Source organism: Malaclemys terrapin, chromosome 5, assembly GCF_027887155.1.
Source record: "Malaclemys terrapin pileata isolate rMalTer1 chromosome 5, rMalTer1.hap1, whole genome shotgun sequence".
NCBI lineage: Eukaryota > Metazoa > Chordata > Testudines > Emydidae > Malaclemys > Malaclemys terrapin.
This window is the reverse complement of record NC_071509.1, coordinates 45,958,347-45,976,807: the sequence shown is the minus strand read 5'-3', so window position 1 is coordinate 45,976,807 and position 18,461 is coordinate 45,958,347. Positions and strand designations below refer to the sequence as shown.

The 18,461-nt window shown below is 42.7% G+C and overlaps 1 protein-coding gene across 18 annotated transcripts in view; it reads right to left on the bottom strand.

The window, feature by feature from the left end:
• LIMCH1 (LIM and calponin homology domains 1) overlaps window positions 1-18,461 on the bottom strand; it is a 307,341-nt gene that overhangs the window by 202,433 nt on the left and 86,447 nt on the right. For 17 of the 18 annotated variants that reach the window (XM_054029192.1, XM_054029186.1, XM_054029185.1 and 14 more), the window contains exon 2: window positions 14,104-14,174. The exons of the other annotated variant lie outside the window; for it this stretch is intronic. In XM_054029192.1, coding sequence (XP_053885167.1) covers window positions 14,104-14,174 — 71 coding nt within the window. The remainder of the gene's footprint in view (window positions 1-14,103; window positions 14,175-18,461) is intronic. 18 annotated transcript variants of the gene reach the window in all.

The following is an 18,461-nucleotide window of genomic DNA, read 5'->3' as shown; positions in this document are numbered from 1 at the left end:
TGGATCGTGTGGTGTGTCCTGGATGGAAGCTGGAGGCATGTAGGTAAGTGTAGCGGTCAGTAGGTTTCCGGTATAGGGTGGTATTGATGTGACCATCGCTTATTAGCACAGTAGTGTCCAGGAAATGGACCGCTTGTGTGGATTGATCTAGGCTGAGGTTGATGGTGGGATGGAAATTATTGAAATCATGGTGAAATTCCTCAAGGGCTTCTTTTCCATGGGTCCAGATGATGAAGATGTCATCAATGTAGCGCAAGTAGAGTAGGGGCGTTAGGGGACGAGAGCTAAGGAAGCGTTGTTCTAAGTCAGCCATAAAAATGTTGGCATATTGTGGGGCCATGCGGGTACCCATAGCAGTGCCGCTGACTTGAAGGTATATATTGTCCCCAAATGTGAAATAGTTGTGGGTGAGGACAAAATCACAAAGTTCAGCCACCAGGTTAGCTGTGACATTATCAGGGATACTGTTCCTGATAGCTTGTAGTCCATCTTTGTGTGGAATATTGGTGTAGAGGGCTTCTACGTCCATAGTGGCCAGGATGGTGTTTTCTGGAAGATCACCGATGGATTGTAGTTTCCTCAGGAAGTCAGTGGTGTCTCGAAGATAGCTGGGAGTGCTGGTAGCGTAGGGTCTTAGGACAGAGTCTACATAACCAGACAAGCCTGATGTTAGGGTGCCAATGCCTGAGATGATGGGGCGTCCAGGATATCCAGGTTTATGGATCTTGGGTAGCAAATAGAATACCCCTGGTCGGGGTTCTAGGCATGTGTCTGTACGGATTTGTTCCTGTGCTTTGTCAGGGAGTTTTTTTAGCAGATGGTGTAGTTTCTTTAGGTAATCCTCAGTGGGATCAGAGGATAATGGCCTGTAGAATGTGGTGTTAGAGAGCTGTCTAGCAGCCTCCTGGTCATATTCCAATTTATTCATGATGACGACAGCACCTCCTTTGTCAGCCTTTTTGATTATGATGTCAGGGTTGTTTCTGAGGCTGTAGATGGCGTTGTGTTCAGCATGGCTGAGGTTATGTGGCAAGTGATGTTGCTTTTCCACAATTTCAGCCTTTGCACGTCGACGGAAGCAATCTATGTAGAAATCCAGTCTGTTGTTTCGACCGTCCGGAGGAGTCCATGCAGAATCCTTTTTTTTGTAGTGCTGGTAGGGAGGATTCTGTGGGTTAGTATGCTGTTCAGAGGTATGTTGGAAATATTCTTTGAGTCGGAGACGTCGAAAGTAGGATTCTAGGTCACCGCAGAACTGTATCATATTCATGGGTCTGGAGGGACAAAAGGAGAGGCCCCGAGATAGGACAGACTCTTCTGCTGGGCTAAGAGTATAGCTGGAAAGATTAACAATATTGCTGGGTGGGTTAAGGGAACTACTGTTGTGGCTGCTTGTGGCATGTAGCAGTTTAGATGAAAAAGGACACTAAACTATCTAAACTGCTACATGCCACAAGCAGCCACAACAGTAGTTCCCTTAACCCACCCAGCAATATTGTTAATCTTTCCAGCTATACTCTTAGCCCAGCAGAAGAGTCTGTCCTATCTCGGGGCCTCTCCTTTTGTCCCTCCAGACCCATGAATATGATACAGTTCTGCGGTGACCTAGAATCCTACTTTCGACGTCTCCGACTCAAAGAATATTTCCAACATACCTCTGAACAGCATACTAACCCACAGAATCCTCCCTACCAGCACTACAAAAAAAAGGATTCTGCATGGACTCCTCCGGACGGTCGAAACAACAGACTGGATTTCTACATAGATTGCTTCCGTCGACGTGCAAAGGCTGAAATTGTGGAAAAGCAACATCACTTGCCACATAACCTCAGCCATGCTGAACACAACGCCATCTACAGCCTCAGAAACAACCCTGACATCATAATCAAAAAGGCTGACAAAGGAGGTGCTGTCGTCATCATGAATAAATTGGAATATGACCAGGAGGCTGCTAGACAGCTCTCTAACACCACATTCTACAGGCCATTATCCTCTGATCCCACTGAGGATTACCTAAAGAAACTACACCATCTGCTAAAAAAACTCCCTGACAAAGCACAGGAACAAATCCGTACAGACACATGCCTAGAACCCCGACCAGGGGTATTCTATTTGCTACCCAAGATCCATAAACCTGGATATCCTGGACGCCCCATCATCTCAGGCATTGGCACCCTAACATCAGGCTTGTCTGGTTATGTAGACTCTGTCCTAAGACCCTACGCTACCAGCACTCCCAGCTATCTTCGAGACACCACTGACTTCCTGAGGAAACTACAATCCATCGGTGATCTTCCAGAAAACACCATCCTGGCCACTATGGACGTAGAAGCCCTCTACACCAATATTCCACACAAAGATGGACTACAAGCTATCAGGAACAGTATCCCTGATAATGTCACAGCTAACCTGGTGGCTGAACTTTGTGATTTTGTCCTCACCCACAACTATTTCACATTTGGGGACAATATATACCTTCAAGTCAGCGGCACTGCTATGGGTACCCGCATGGCCCCACAATATGCCAACATTTTTATGGCTGACTTAGAACAACGCTTCCTTAGCTCTCGTCCCCTAACGCCCCTACTCTACTTGCGCTACATTGATGACATCTTCATCATCTGGACCCATGGAAAAGAAGCCCTTGAGGAATTTCACCATGATTTCAATAATTTCCATCCCACCATCAACCTCAGCCTAGATCAATCCACACAAGCGGTCCATTTCCTGGACACTACTGTGCTAATAAGCGATGGTCACATCAATACCACCCTATACCGGAAACCTACTGACCGCTACACTTACCTACATGCCTCCAGCTTCCATCCAGGACACACCACACGATCCATTGTCTACAGCCAAGCTCTAAGATATAACCGCATTTGCTCCAATCCCTCGGATAGAGACAAGCACCTACAAGATCTCTATCAAGCATTCTTAAAACTACAATACCCACCTGCTGAAGTGAAAAAACAGATTGACAGAGCCAGACGAGTACCCAGAAGTCACCTCCTACAAGACAGGCCCAACAAAGAAAATAACAGAACACCACTAGCTGTCACCTTCAGCCCCCAACTAAAACCTCTCCAGCGCATCATCAGAGATCTACAACCTATCCTGAAAGATGATCCTTTACTCTCACAGATCTTGGGAGACAGACCTGTCCTCGCTTACAGACAACCCCCCAACCTAAAGCAAATACTCACCAGCAACCACACATCACTGAACAAAACCACTAACCCAGGAACCTATCCTTGTAACAAACCCCGATGCCAACTCTGTCCACATATCTATTCAAGTGACATCATCATAGGACCTAATCACATCAGCCATACCATCAGGGGCTCGTTCACCTGCACATCTACCAATGTGATCTATGCCATCATGTGCCAGCAATGCCCCTCTGCCATGTACATTGGCCAAACCGGACAGTCTCTACGCAAAAGAATTAATGGACACAAATCTGACATCAGGAATCAAAATACTCAAAAACCAGTGGGAGAACACTTTAACCTGTCTGGTCATTCAATGACAGACCTGCGGGTGGCTATATTACAACAGAAAAACTTCAAAAACAGACTCCAAAGAGAGACTACAGAGCTAGAATTGATATGCAAACTAGACACAATCAACTCCGGTTTGAATAAGGACTGGGAATGGCTGAGCCATTACAAACGTTGACTATCTCCCCTTGTAAGTACTCTCACACTTCTTATCACACTGTCTGTACTCGGCTAGCTTGATTATCACTTCAAAAGTTTTTTTTTTTTTTTTTTTTTTTTTCCTCTTAATTAATTGGCCTCTCAGAGTTGGTAAGACAACTCCCACCTGTTTATGCTCTCTGTATGTGTGTATATATATCTCCTCATTATATGTTCCATTCTATATGCATCCGAAGAAGTGGGCTGTAGTCCACGAAAGCTTATGCTCTAATAAATTTGTTAGTCTCTAAGGTGCCACAAGTACTCCTGTTCTTCTTTTTGTCCTTTAGAGGTAATATGCTATTCTTAATTCACATTGTGGAAAAGTGTGTATCTATCAGAAAAAGATTGTTCAAGACATTTCCCTTGAATTTACTGGATAAATTGTATCAAGATTCCGTTATTATTACATTTTAACATAACTTCTGTATTTATTCTTTCAATAAAAATGTAATGGAAAAATCCTGGAATGCTTATTCCTTAATATGAAGGGAAGAGCTCTTTTTAGAATACATTTTTAAAAACACGTTGTAGTAGTCACGGCCGAGGTTCGGCCCTCAGCGGGGCTGTGGGATATCCCACCACCTCGCTTTGCTCCGCCGCCAGTCCTGGTCCAGCGGTAGTGTGGGACAGCAAACACACGGTTAGGGGCTCAGGCCCTTAAGCAGGGACTGAGCCAATAAGTCAGAAAAAAACCCAGGCCCTCAAGCAGGGGCTGAGTCAAGGAGCAAGAGGTCCCAGCCCCTCTAGGCCAGGAGAAAGGGGGAGTCTGCCACCCAAGGAGTGGGTGCAGGGGGGACGCAGGCCCTCCCACTCCACTGCGTCCCAGCCCGGGGCCCTAGCAGCGGCGGAAACTCGCTGCTGCCAATGGGGATCCTGGCCGCAACACACCGACATAGGCTCTGGCAGTGCTGCAGTCAGACTGGGGTCAGCTGCCCCCGGGCTACTTCCACACTCCCCCTCGTAGGGTACCTGGGCCATCCTAGTGTCCTCGGGTGCTTTCCACTAGCATCGGTTCCTCCTGGTAGGTAGCGAAGGGTATGCTCGGCTCCTTCTCGGGACAGCAGGAAAGGGGCAGGTTCGGCTCCTCCTCGGGATAGCTGGAAAGGGGCAGGCTTGGCCAGTTCTCCTCAGGGTACTGGGCGAGGGGTAGGCTCGGCTGGCCTCGTGAGTCAGCAGGCCGGTTGCGGCCTGCTGCTGTCTCCCAAGCGGGAGCTCGGCAACAGACGTCTGCTCTCTCCGCCGGCTTGTTCTCCACTGGACTCTGCAGGCGGGCTTTTATACTTCCGGGTCGGCGCCGTGACCTCTGAGGGGCGGACGCCAGACCCGGTAGCTCCGCCCACGTTGGTGTTAGGGGAGGTTCGGCCCTCAGCGGCTGCTGTGGGGTATCCCACCGCCTCGCTACACATGTATTTACCCACAAATATAATTCCAAAAGGTGAAGTAAACAGAAGAGGGTTTCTTTTTTTTCTTAAGCAACCATTTATTTGTAATTCAAAGGAATAGTTACAGGATAGGACAGGTAAGCAGGTACACAGAATATACAAGAGTTTAATACAGGTAAGTGAGATAGAGCTCCAGTAACACAGGGATATAAATAGTCTATTGTTATTATACACTGATGCACTGATTCAGCAAAGCACTTACGCATGTGCTTAACACTGAAGTCTGTGGGATTTAAGCACACACCAAATCGAATCAAGGCCTTATTACATCAAACCAGTATTTTAGTTCAATACATTTATTAACATGCAGCAGGCAGACATACAAGTCAACTAATCCATACAATCTGTGAGCTGATAAAGAGCGTGATGTGACATACAAGATATGTTGCTGTCATTTCACAGCCAAGCCAGATTTATTTTGCATTGATATTTTAGTTTGGGTTCAAAGCTGGTGTTTAAGTATCCTTCCCCATCCCCAATTATCCTTACACCATCTAAATATAAATCCAGGATTTACCGTCTGAGTAATAAAAATATGTATAGAAAATAGTTACTGTAAAATAAGGGTTATTCAAGTGCAGGGCCTGATCCTGAGAGGTGTTGTGGACCTTCAGCTCTCATTAAAGCCAACAGGAGTTTAAGTTGTTCAGTATCCCTCAGGATCAGGCCTTTTAATATTGTTTGTTTTGGGAAAAAACATGGAAGAGATGAGAATTTATGGACTAATCACATGCAAGAAATGCTTGTGGAATAAGATCTTAAGATGTGTTTCCCCACTCACTGAGAGCTAGGTTCGCATAAAGAGAAACACATATCCCTTTACTATGCCTAGTTTCAATTTCACACCCATATTCAGATTCCTGTAGTTAACAAATACAGAACTGTGAATGAAACAATTTATCAGAACCTGATCTGCAGCACAGACGTGTAACAGAGTATAGCCAATTCGTTCATTTTTTCGTCAATTTATCATTGTTATTTAGTTTTATGGTCAACTCTTATGCTATTTCATACATAATGAATGCATGCTAAATCGATTTAAATTGTAGGATTATAGGAGTATAAGACTGACAAGCATTTAAGAGTTACGATTGTGTATTAGGTATATAAGTGAAGTCTGGCTGTAATGCAAGGCTTACAGGCTGAGGCCTGTAAGATTTTAAGCTTTCCCTTACAAGGCCATGGGCTTTTAGAACGCTTGACGTGAGTTGGTGACCTAGGAATAACACTATGACAGTAAGGTTACAAGATTACTGGGAAGAATGTGCCAATAGATAATGGTCTGGAAAAACAGACAATGTCCTGTACAAGACTACAACACACCTGATTGTAACATCATAGGATGCCCTGCTTTGTCTGTAGGTTACCATGGATACATTTCATTAGTGAAAATAAGGGGATCTAAGAAACAACCTATGAAAAATGGAGCACCCCTATATTCATGTGGAAGTATAGATAAGGAAAAGAGGGTTGAAACCCTCATGCATATGCATATGGTGTAGCCATAACAATAGGATAAAGAAGATTCCATAGTTGGGTTACAGGGGGAAGACCCACAGGAAACCCCAATAGGAACCACTCCTCTGTCAATTACCACCAGTTGAGAAATCCATCAGACTCTAGAATATTTTTGGAGATGTGAGTATTAGCCATTGCAAGGGATTTTTTAGGATTTATATATGCATGGGTAATTGTAACTTTACTTATTGCTTTCATAAAACTTGTAGTAGACTTTGTACTTGTGATTGTGTCTGTGGTTACTATCCTTGGTCTTTGTGTGTTTCTGGAGTCTCCAAATCTGAGAAAAGCACCAGAGGTGATATTCACTCTGAGTTTGAACCTGTAAGCAACAGGAGCTGAACCCATTGTGGGTTTAATGCAGAATCACTAAATTCAATTTAAATTTAAAAAGGCCACAAGAGGAAAACATTAGAAGAAAGTTCTTGTTGTAATGTATACATCACCAAACCTACAGAGCAAAGAGAATGTTGCAAGACTGTTTTATCTTTATTGTATTATCTTTAAATTTGTGTATTTCTCCTTTTCTGCTCAGCCATCATTAATCACAACTGTTACTTAACTTCCTGTCTTTCTGCTGTGCAAAGCAACAGCATGGGGGAAAATGGGCAGTAACCCTCAGCAGAAAAAATAAATTATGATTTCTTCTTTCGCAACTATCCCTCTTTCCTGGATGCATGGCTTCTTACATAGAAACAACTTAACCACTGTAGTTACTACATTAAATTTCTTCTTGATTAATCCCCCAGCTTCCTAGGATCTGGATCAAGCCCAAATGTTAATACGTCATAGCAAAAAAAGAAGTGTGTCATGGGGGCAGAAGTCAGGGATTTTTAGGTGTACTTGTTGCTACAATTCCACCTCCATTCTGCCCACCTCCAGCAGGTCCCTGGGAATAGCAAGTTTGTCTGATGCAAGGGAAAGCCAGCAGCAGTGTACCAGTGGAAAGCCTTGAAATCTCTGTGTCTGACACATAATACATCTCTACTTCAATATAACGTGATCCGATATAACACGAATTCGGAAAAAACGTGGTAAAGCAGTGCACTCTGGTGGATCAAAGCAAGTTCAGTATAATGCAGTAAGATTTTTTGGCTCCCAAGGACAGCGTTATATCGAGGTAGAGGTGTATGTAAAAATGGTAGGTTAGCAAAAGGACCAGGAACCTAATAGGAATTGCCTGTATCGTGGTGTGCTAGAATACCCCTCACTGAAGTCACTGTCTGCACTGACATTGATCAGAACAACTATGCCAAAGAGCCATAACATACTTTCTAAAAAACAAAAAAAGATCAATGACTTCTAAGCATGGCTGCATGAACAATTAGAGCTGGTGCTGTTACGCAAACAACAGGAGTGGAGTTTAGAATCCAAAAAGAAGAAATGGCTGAGAGATCAGTCATATTTGTCAGCTTTCAGCATTACGGCATTCTCCATCGTTAACTTTTAACAAAACCCTCAAATCAAGACGAGGCTAGAGATATAAAGTACAAGAACAAGGTCAGAACCTGAAGCCAACAGAAATACTTACATAAGAGCTGAGGGATCAAGAACGTAGCCAGACACAAGCACATAGGAGTGGCTGGCACCAAAGCAGACTTCTGAAGTCTTCTCTAGCTGGTCAGGTCTCTGCTGCAGTAACTCTCTCTCCCTCCCTTGCCAGTGTTAGAAAAGTGGCAGCAGGGCTGTCTACACTACACCAATGTGTCTACAGACTTGGCTCACAGAGTCATGCAATCACAGCAGGATCTCAGCTTTCATTTATTACCAAAAAGTAAAATTTCTTACCCTCATATTTGCAAAGGGAAGCATAAAAACGTGACTAAATGTAGCCAGTGCCATGATGACTACTTGAGCCAGCCTCAACAGAGATCTGAACTACTTCATGTGGTACAAAAGAACAGCCATCCTGGGTCAAGATTCAATTGTGCATCTAACACAGTATCCTGTCTCTGACAGTGGCCAGTGCAAGATGCTTCAGAGGGAATGAACAGAATAGGGCAATCTATTGTGTGATCCATCTCCAGTTGTCCATTTCCAGCTTCCGACAGTCAGAGGTTTAGGGACACCCAGAGCTGGGGTTGCATCCCTGAGCATCTTGGCTAGTAGCCATTAATGGACCTATCCTCCATGAACTTAACTAATTCTTTTTGGAACCCAGTTATAGTTCTGGCCTTCACAACATCCCCTGGCTACAAGTTCCACAGGTTGACTGTGCATTGTGTGAAGTACTTCCTTTTATTTGTTTTAACCTGCTGCCCATTAATTTAATTGGATGACCCCCAGTTCTTGTGTTATGTGAAGGGGTAAATAACACTTCCTTATTCACTTTCTCCATACTATTCGTGATTTTATCAATAGACCCAGTCTTTTTAATCTCTTCTTGTATGGAAGCTCTTTCAATACCCCTAATCGTTGTTGCCCTTCTCTGTATGCGTCAATTCTAATATATTTTTTGAGATGGGTAACTAGAACAGCATGCAGCATTCAAGGTGTCGGAGTACCATGACTTTATATATTGGCATTATATTTTCTGTCTATCCCTTTTCTAATGATTCCTAGCACTGTTCGCTTTCACGGCACATTGAGCAGATGTTCTCAGAGAACTATCCACAAAGATTCCAAGATCTCTGTCTTGAGTGGTAACAGATAACTTAGAACCCATCATTTTGTATGTATAATTGGGATCATTTTTCCCAATGTGCATTACTTACACTTCGTTGCCAAGTCACCCAGTGAGATCCCTTTGTAACTCTTTGCAGTCAGCTTTGGACTTACTCTTGAGTAATTTTTTATCATCTGAAAACTTTGCCTCCTCACTGTTTACCCCTTTTTCCCAATCATTTATGAATGTATTGAACTGTGCTGGTTCCAGTACAGATCCTGCAATTTACCCCTCTATATTGTGAAAACTGACCATTTATGCCTACCCTTTGTTTCCTATATTTTATCCAGTTACTGATCCATGAGACGACATTCCCTCTTATCCCATGACTGCTTAGTTTACTTAAGAGCCAGGATCACCTCTGGAGCCCTTTAAAAAAATTGGCGTCACATTAGCTATCATCCAGTCATTTGGTACAGAAGCGGATTTAAAGGATAGGTTACAGACTACAGTTAGTAGTTCTGCAATTTCACATTTGAGTTCCTTCAGAACTCTTGGGTGAATGCCATCTGGGTCTGGTGACTTATTACTCCTTTAGTTTATCAATTTGTTCCAAAACCTCCTCTAATGACACCTCAATCTGGGACAGTTCCTCAGATTTGTCACCTAAAAAGAATGGCTCAGGTTTGGCAATCTCCCTCACATCCTCAGCCGTGAAGACCTATGCAAAGTCCAATGCCGGTCACCAGACCAGATCCAAACCCAGAGAACAGAAGAATATGCTGCCTGCCAGTAACAAGGATATGAGATGTGTATGTGAGGCTGAAAAGGATCCTAATGGAAGCGGGGAGAAATCATCAACACAGCTAGATTTCCATTGGAATGGATCAAGGGTGACTATGCTGAGTAAGACCCTTAAGAAGTGGAAGTTTAGGTGATTTTCAGCAGAATATTTCCAGTCCCTAGAAAAGAGAGCAAAGGCGTGACAAGATAATGAAGATCAACAGATGGCTCAAGGATTGATGCAATGAGGAAGGTTTTGGGATGATTGACCTTGGGAGGCATTTACAGAAAGAAGACTTCTTGACTGATAGACTCCTCTTGAGTATGTGGGATATTAATCTTCTGGTTTGAAGGCTGGCATGATTGATAAGAAGGGCTATACACTGGGAGATGAGGGGAGAAGATTGGAAGAGATTCATGAGATCTCCACGACTTGCTTCCATACACAGTAGGAAGAAAGCGAGCTAAATGAAGATACAGTAAAGGATAAAGGAACACTATAAGGTAAGATTATGGACAAGGAGAAAGAAAAAGTCCAAATATCGATTGGAGTTGGAGTTGTAGTCAGTAGGTGTTACGGTTAGTGAAAAGACTATACCTAATCCAGCTAAAAAACTGGGCGAGGTACAAGGGAAACAACTGAAACACTTGCACACTAATTTAAGGAGCCCGGGCAATAAAATGGAAGAACTTGCACTATCGACAGGAGGTCAAACAGGATATTATAGGGATTACAGAAACATGGAATAGCATTCATGACTGGAGTACAAGTATTGAAGGGTATATGCTGTTAGGAGAGATAGTCAAAGATAAATGTGGTGGAGTAAACTGTAAAGAAATAAGTGATAGTATGGACAAAACAGAATTTTTGGGGGTCTAAATCACTTTGGGAAAGGATTGTAATAGAGGTTCTGTTAGGACAGTGTTAAGCGTCTGCTATAGACCAGCTGGGTCAGACTCGTATGGACTGAGAGCTCTTTATTATTATTAGAAAAATAAATACTAAGGGGAATTGTGTCATAACAGGAAGAAAACTTCCCAGATATAGAATGGAAAATAAATGCTACTGATACTGGTAGGGCCCAGTTATTCCTGACTGTGACAGATGACAGTTTCTGAATCAAATTCTCACTGAATCAATAACAGGTAATGCAATTTTAGACTTGATTTTGTAAGTAGTGAGGATGCCATAGAAGAGCTTGTAGGAAATAACCTTGAATTGAGTGATCACAAGTTGATTCAGTTTAAATTAAATGGAAGGATAATAAAAACCAGGTCATCCGATATGGTTTTTTATTTAAAAAAGGACAGACTTTGGGAAATTAAGGGAATTAGCTAGAGGTCAACTGGATTGAACATCTTGGATTTAAAATGTAGAGGAGGCTTGGAATTTCTTCAAATCTAACTATACCAAAAAGACTATCTGAAGTTTGCATCCCAAGCAAGGGGGGAAAGAAGCTTGTAGAGAGAGGATCTAGACCCAGTTGGATGAATAACCATCTCAAAAAAGTTTATTAGGAGTAAGCAGAAAACCTACAGGGATTGGACAAAGACAGCTACACCATGGAGGTTAGAAAATGTAGAAATAAAGTGAGAATGGCTAGAAGTCAAGCTGAATTAGCTCTTGTCGAGGAAATTAAAATAAAAGAGATTTGTTAGTTATATAAATAAAAAGAGAATAAGGATGGATGAGATTGAGCCGCTATGCAGTGCAGATGGGAAGAAGATTAAAGATAATCTCAAATGCTGGCCCAAAAAACTAAATGACTACTTTGCTTCAGTTTTCAGTAAGGATAACATGGACTTGTAATAAAAATATCTATCTGAGGGTAGTACCATATGACTGGAGAACAGCTAACGTCACACCTATTTTTAAGAAAGGGGGAAAAAGTGATCCAGGCAATTATGGACACATTAGTGTGACCTCAGTATTATCCAAGGCTTTTGAACAAATTTTTGAAGGAAAGAATAATTAAATTAATGTATGTAAACAGTAAAGGGGATGAAAAGCAACACAGGTTTACCAAAATATAGGTCATGCCAGACTAACCTGGCCTGGTGAAATCAGACTAGCAGATACTTTGGAATTTTTGCCTTCATCTACAGTGTGTGGGCACGAGTCAATTGCCAGGATTATCTGGGTGTACACCTCACAATCATTTTCCTGCGGTTGCAAGGGCCTCGGGTGTAGATACCTCAGCCCCTCCTATTCTCTCCCTATGGCACGTGACAGTCTAGTCTCCTCTGGGTTATAATACTTTGGTCCAATTTTGGTTGTTAGGTTTAGGGTGTGGATGCTGGGTGGTATGGTGACCTGTGATACTAGGTAATACTGCGGTCCCTTCTGGCTTTAAACTCTCTGACTATGACCCAGGGCACCCTGGTCTTCCTATAAAACACACCATGAAGTGGCAAGTATTATATGCCTTGTACAGACCAGTAAACAGACACAAAGAAGAAAAGTGATTTTCACCAAGATCATACAGCAGGTCGGTAGAAGGATCAACTAGTCCGATCTCTTCATCCACTATTATAATGACTGGCCCCCACAGCCTCCTAAGAGATAGATACTCATGTATTACAATGGAAGTGCTAAAACATAACATTTGTTACTTAAGCTTTGCATCTGAAAGATTTACACCACTTAAACCAGACTACCTCTGTTTATTTGCAGATCAGATTAAGATCTAATCCTGAAACACACACCTTCTTTTACCAACACAATTCAACCATGACTAGCAAGAATCACGTTAAGGAGAGTCAATACACAATACTTCCAACAGAAGTATTTTGCACTAAGGAGGAAGAGATTGTCCAAGATCAACCATTACACACACTGATGTAACCACTACAGACTGCTATCTGCATATTGAATACCACCTGGATCAGCAATATTTATATTCATTTTTGCCAAGATATGGCTTGGGGGGAGGGAAAGATGGGTAAATAAGATCATCTCTGTTCTGCAGTCTCTCTAACTTTTCAAAGTTTATGTTCAATTGCATCAGTGAGATATACATTTCTGTACATTAGGTTCAGCTTTCCAAAGCCACATACTGCTTAAGTAAATGGTATTAACTGAACTATAGAGCATCAAAAGCAGAATCCAAGTCAGATTCCTCTCGTCTCCAAAACTAAAAAATTGTAACAAATACAAGAAATGTACTTCTCAAGTTTAATGTTTACAAGACATCTAATTTGTAAGCTTCAAAGTCCAAATTCAGACTTGCAGTTCCCACTGTTTTTAAATAGCAGCCTTATACATATGTAGGGGCAGAATTTAGCCACTACAGGTGGGACAACTACAGTAGCTTTTCTCAAACTCCTCACAAAGGAGCCTGTGGGAGTTAAGCACCCAAATCACACTGAAACCTAGTGAACTGGGCACTTAACTCCTTTAGATTTATTTGGAAATCTAAGCCCAGATCAACACACACACACACACACACACACACACACACACCATAAATGAACATTAACATGGGAGTGTTGAGTTTGGTGAATTTTGTTTAAATCTATGATCTGGTTGTATTATGAAGAATTCTGAAGTATGTTCTTCAAGCCTATCTTTAAAAATAAAATGGTTCAGAGTACAAAAGGTTCAGAGTACAGCCTGGACCTCAAAGGATGCAAGAATAAATAAGCTTGTACCTAGATGGGCAAGTCTTGCCAACAGTACAACCTGGAATGGATCCAAAACCCTTCATTGCAAGAGAGATGTCTGCAGGCCAGGTGTCGCACACTGTTTCCAAACTGCAGTCATCCACTTTAAACAGAATAAATCCAAATCCAAAAAGCCTCACTTTTACTTTACATGGATGGGGGGGGGGGGTAAAAAGCACTTTGTAAAACTTGTTTTTTTAAAACCACATTTCAATTCTCACCATAACAAAACCATTGGCACTGGAACAACAGTGTGATGAAATATGTAGTGTACCCAAAGTCAAAAAAAAGGAAACAAACCGTTGCATTGTACCAGCTAAAGTAAAAACCGTAGGTTCCCTCTTTAGTCAAAACTGCATGTGAAGTTCCAACTAAAAGCATTACTTACTCACACAGCAGAATACCATTTTCTAATCCAGACCGAAAATCTTTGTCACCAAAACTTCTGCCTGTGACTTGCTGAAAAATAATAAGGAGAAGCAAGAGAGAGAGAGAGAGAGAGAGAGAGAAAAGTGAATTAACAGGTGCATATTTAAAGAATGCTTCATAATTTTGTATTTAAAACCTTTAGAGCAAATGTAACATGACAACTCTTTGGGCATTGCCGGTAAAGTCCAAGATGTTTCCTGCATCTAACAAAAAACAAAATACAAAACCCTTTCACTGAACTATTTAACATGCAACACAAAGCACTTTTTGCTAATCCTTTAGTTTAAAATTCAAGAATGGCTTAATGTAAGTGTCACTATAACCCTCAGAATAATTGTCAGTCTAGGCATTTTTATAGGCAACTAGTGTATTTACACAAAGCTGAGTATATGTATTTTTTTTGCATAACAAATATACATCACTTTAGGTGCTATTCATGGACCTGATCCTGCAGCCCTTACTCACATGAGCAAGTTCACAGGGGCACTAAGTTACAGGAGTTGGGATTGCAAGACCTTGCGATATGATTTGTTACACAAATGTGAGGCAACCTTCCCAATTCCCTATGCATTGTTTGTAATAAGTTGAAGAACACAAAGTTAGTAAGCTAGAAAAAAATACATTATTTAGAGACAGATTGTAATACCCTTATTCATACTGAACACTTCATACCATGAAGTCAAATGGGACTTTCATGTCAAGTAAGGATGGGAAGTATCTGATCCTTAGTATTTTTGAAGAATGCTAGTTGAGGGACTGGTCTTCTATATATCCACAGGACAAGGTATGGCATGGGTAGGAGCAGCACAAACTTTCTCACAATGCTCTGGTTATTTGAACAATGCTACACTATAGGAGCTACACTACAGGTGAGAAGATTGTTCATTCACTCCTTGGCCTCTGAGAACAGTCTGCACAAACAGTCAACAAACAATGTCAAATATTACCAGATGGAGTTGGAGAGGTAGAAGTATATGTGTGGGTCCTTCATTAGAGACTGGAACTAAAAAAATGTATTTCAACTAAGAAATCGCCCATCAAAAAGCCATCAGATGGGAATCACTATCACTACTAACCGAGGACAGTGTCAAACCAGTAACACCAGTGTAAGCAGGGTCTGAATGAGCTTTCCTCTGACAGCTAGCTGGGATGGGGAGAGACTTCAGGAGCAAACTGTATTTACAGATATAATATCTACTCTGCCAAGATATCCAGCAAACAGAGCTGTGTTGCTCAAAGTGGTCAACTTTGGCTGATGTTGGGTTACAAATCACTTTAGTACTGAATGCAAGGTAGTGAAATGTTATCAATTTTGTTGTCTTTATTGCATGAATAAAAGGGGAGCAGAGCTGTGCTTAACCTGTCCCAAATGAGGGGGTCACCCTCAGCTTAAAGGACCTTGTTAAGTCAGGGGCTCGAATGCCAGACCCCTGTGAAAGTAAGAGGGGTGGGGACAGGTGTCCCAACCACAAGATGTGGACTCTCCCTAAGGCTCCCCAGTCTGGTTTAACGTGTTCCTCCCCACTGTTCAAAGATAGAGCTAAATAGGTGAAATGACATCATGATAGTACCTCACTGTCCCTACAACAACACCTGGAGACACCTGAGGAACAAAGACTGAACCGGGGAAAGTGATGGTCCCAGATTAAAGGGATTTCTAGCCTGTGTATGAAAACTTGGGAAACCCAAGCTGCAAAGCCAACATAGCTTGTGCCTTAAGAATCTGCCAGCCTGTTTATCACTCAGGGTGAGAATTTGCTAATTCATATCCTACCTATCTAGTATGTTAAGCTCAGTTTGTGGTTTTATTTACTAGGTAATCTGCTTTGATCCGTTTGCCATCACTTATAATCACTTAAAATCTATCCTTTTGTAGTTAATACACTTATTTTATGTTTTAATCCAAACCAGCATGTGTTTGACTATGTCGTCTGTGGAAAAATCTCAGCTTGGGTACCACAAGTGTGCATGGTCCTCTTCACATTGAGGGAGAGGTGGGCCAGGTGTTAAACCCATATATTGGCGAGATTTGACCCTGGCAGGATGGTACTGCTCTGGGGTCCTAGGCTGGGAGACTGGTGGTTAGAGAGCCTGCATGTGACTGCAGCTGGTGTGTCCCTACCTGTGTGAATGCTGGTGACAGTGAAAGCTTGGAGAGCTTTGCAATTTGTCACAACAGCACAGTGTGAGAGGGAGCCCAGGCTGGTGGGTCAGAGGACTCAGTGGCACCCCAGTTCCAGGTGGCACCCCGGGGGAAACCATCACAGGCATCTCCCAAGGAGTGAAGGCCCAGACCCTCTCTTGAGCAGAAAAGAGGACACTTCCTGTTCCTGGAGGTAGTGAAGAGATCCCACCTCTGGCAATCCCCATTTTAGGAATATGCTGTGGAGAACTTTGATGTCTAGCTCCCATTCATAGTCCTGTGAGGCTGGCGTTCTGAATACCTGGGAGGCAGACTTCTGAAATTTGGATCTGATGAGCTATGCACCAATTCCATAGTTTCATGGCTTCAGTGCACAGGGAGGAAGATCTTACTCCTCTCTGTGTGTTAATATAGAGCATGCAGGATACACTGTCCGTCATGACCCTGACTGATCTGCTCCTGTTGAGGGGTAGGAAATGAAGGCAAGCATTCCTGACAGCCCTGAGCTCTAACAGACTGATGTGGAGACTGACTTTTTGAGTTGTCTATCTGCCCTGAGTCGTGAGGTTACTGCAGTGGTGGACTCCCATTCCAACCGTGATACATCTGTTGTTAAAGTCACTGGTGGGGCTGGGTGACAGAAGGGAATGCCTGCACAGACATTGAGTTGATTCTTCCAGCAGTCTAAGGAGTTGCTCACTTGTAGAGGAACTGTCACCTGTCTGTCCAAGGTGTGTGACTAGAGAACAGGTCATTCTGAGCCAACTCTAGAAGCAGCAGACATAGTCTTGCATGATTGGTCACAAAGATGCAAGCTAACATGTGTCCCAGGAGCAGAAGATAGTTCTTTATTGTGGTTTGAAGGCTCCCCTAAATTGCCCATACTAGACACACAAAGTTACAAATCTGTTTACGGGAAGATAGAATCTGGCTGTCAACGAGTCAAAATATGCCTCTATAAACTGTATCTTCTGTACAGGGGTTGTCATGGGCTAATGGGCACAGCTGTAAATCCAGAACTGCAGGAGGATTTGAACCCTCAACCAACCCATGAAAACTGTTGCTTTGAAGATGTCTGGGTAGTCATGGGGGGCAGTTGAGGGGCACTCTCTTGAATCTATGTCTTTCTAGGGATTCAATGGAACCTGGAAAACTGAGCAGGATGTGATCTCTGGGCAGTCTGATCTACTAAATCTTTTCTTATTTGTAAGTGTACATAAGCTCAGGCATCATAAAATAGCCCTAGAATCCTTTAAAGTGTGCCAGGACTCATCTGTGGTTTCCAATAACACTTTAGAGGACTCCCCTTTGATGGTCTTACAGTGTTCTATACTTCTCTCCGGAACCCCAAGAGATGGAACCATGATGCCTTGCACATAACCACTGCCAGGGAGATTAACCTGGCAGCAGTGTCCACAGCATCTAAAGATGCCTGAAGAGCAATTCTGGCCATCAACTGGCCCTCTGAGATAATGGACTGGAACTGCTCCTTATGTTCTTGTTGCAGATGTTTAATATAAAGCCGTGAACCTGTTTATAATCTGTAAAATTACATTTTGCCATGACCACCTGATAATTTGCTATTCTGAATTACAGGGTTACTGATAAATAGATCAGTAAGATCTAGCCTTTTCTGGTCCTTGTCATATGGAGTAGACTTAGAGAAGTGTTGCCTATCCCACTCATTTACACATCCACCACCAGCCATGGATGGTGGCGGAGGCATAACTGCCTTGTCCATAGTACAACTCCGGCTTCCCTATGAGACAGTACCGGTGGTCTGGCAAAATGTTGTCGATAGGCAGCCAACAGGTACCAGAATGGCAAATGGGGGGCCCATACAGAAGTGGGGGTGGCGTGCAGGGTTGGCATACACTCTTGATAATGAGCCTGATCTTCCCTATTACTTTCAAAGAACAGGATCCTGAAAGGATATGTTGGAGAACCCTGAACAGAAATAAAGGAGATTGGCTGGAAGTCTCCTTCATCCTCCTCCATCTCATCCAAAGGAGGAGCACCCACAGAAAACAGTGGAAAGTCCTGCAGTTCCAGAGGATGGTAGTTGCAGACCGGTGTCTCAGTACCAAGAGGAGCTGGGACTCTGTTTCATCTGTTATGAAGAGGCCCTTAGTACATCTCAACTCCTGGATACTGAATAGGGGATCACTACTGAC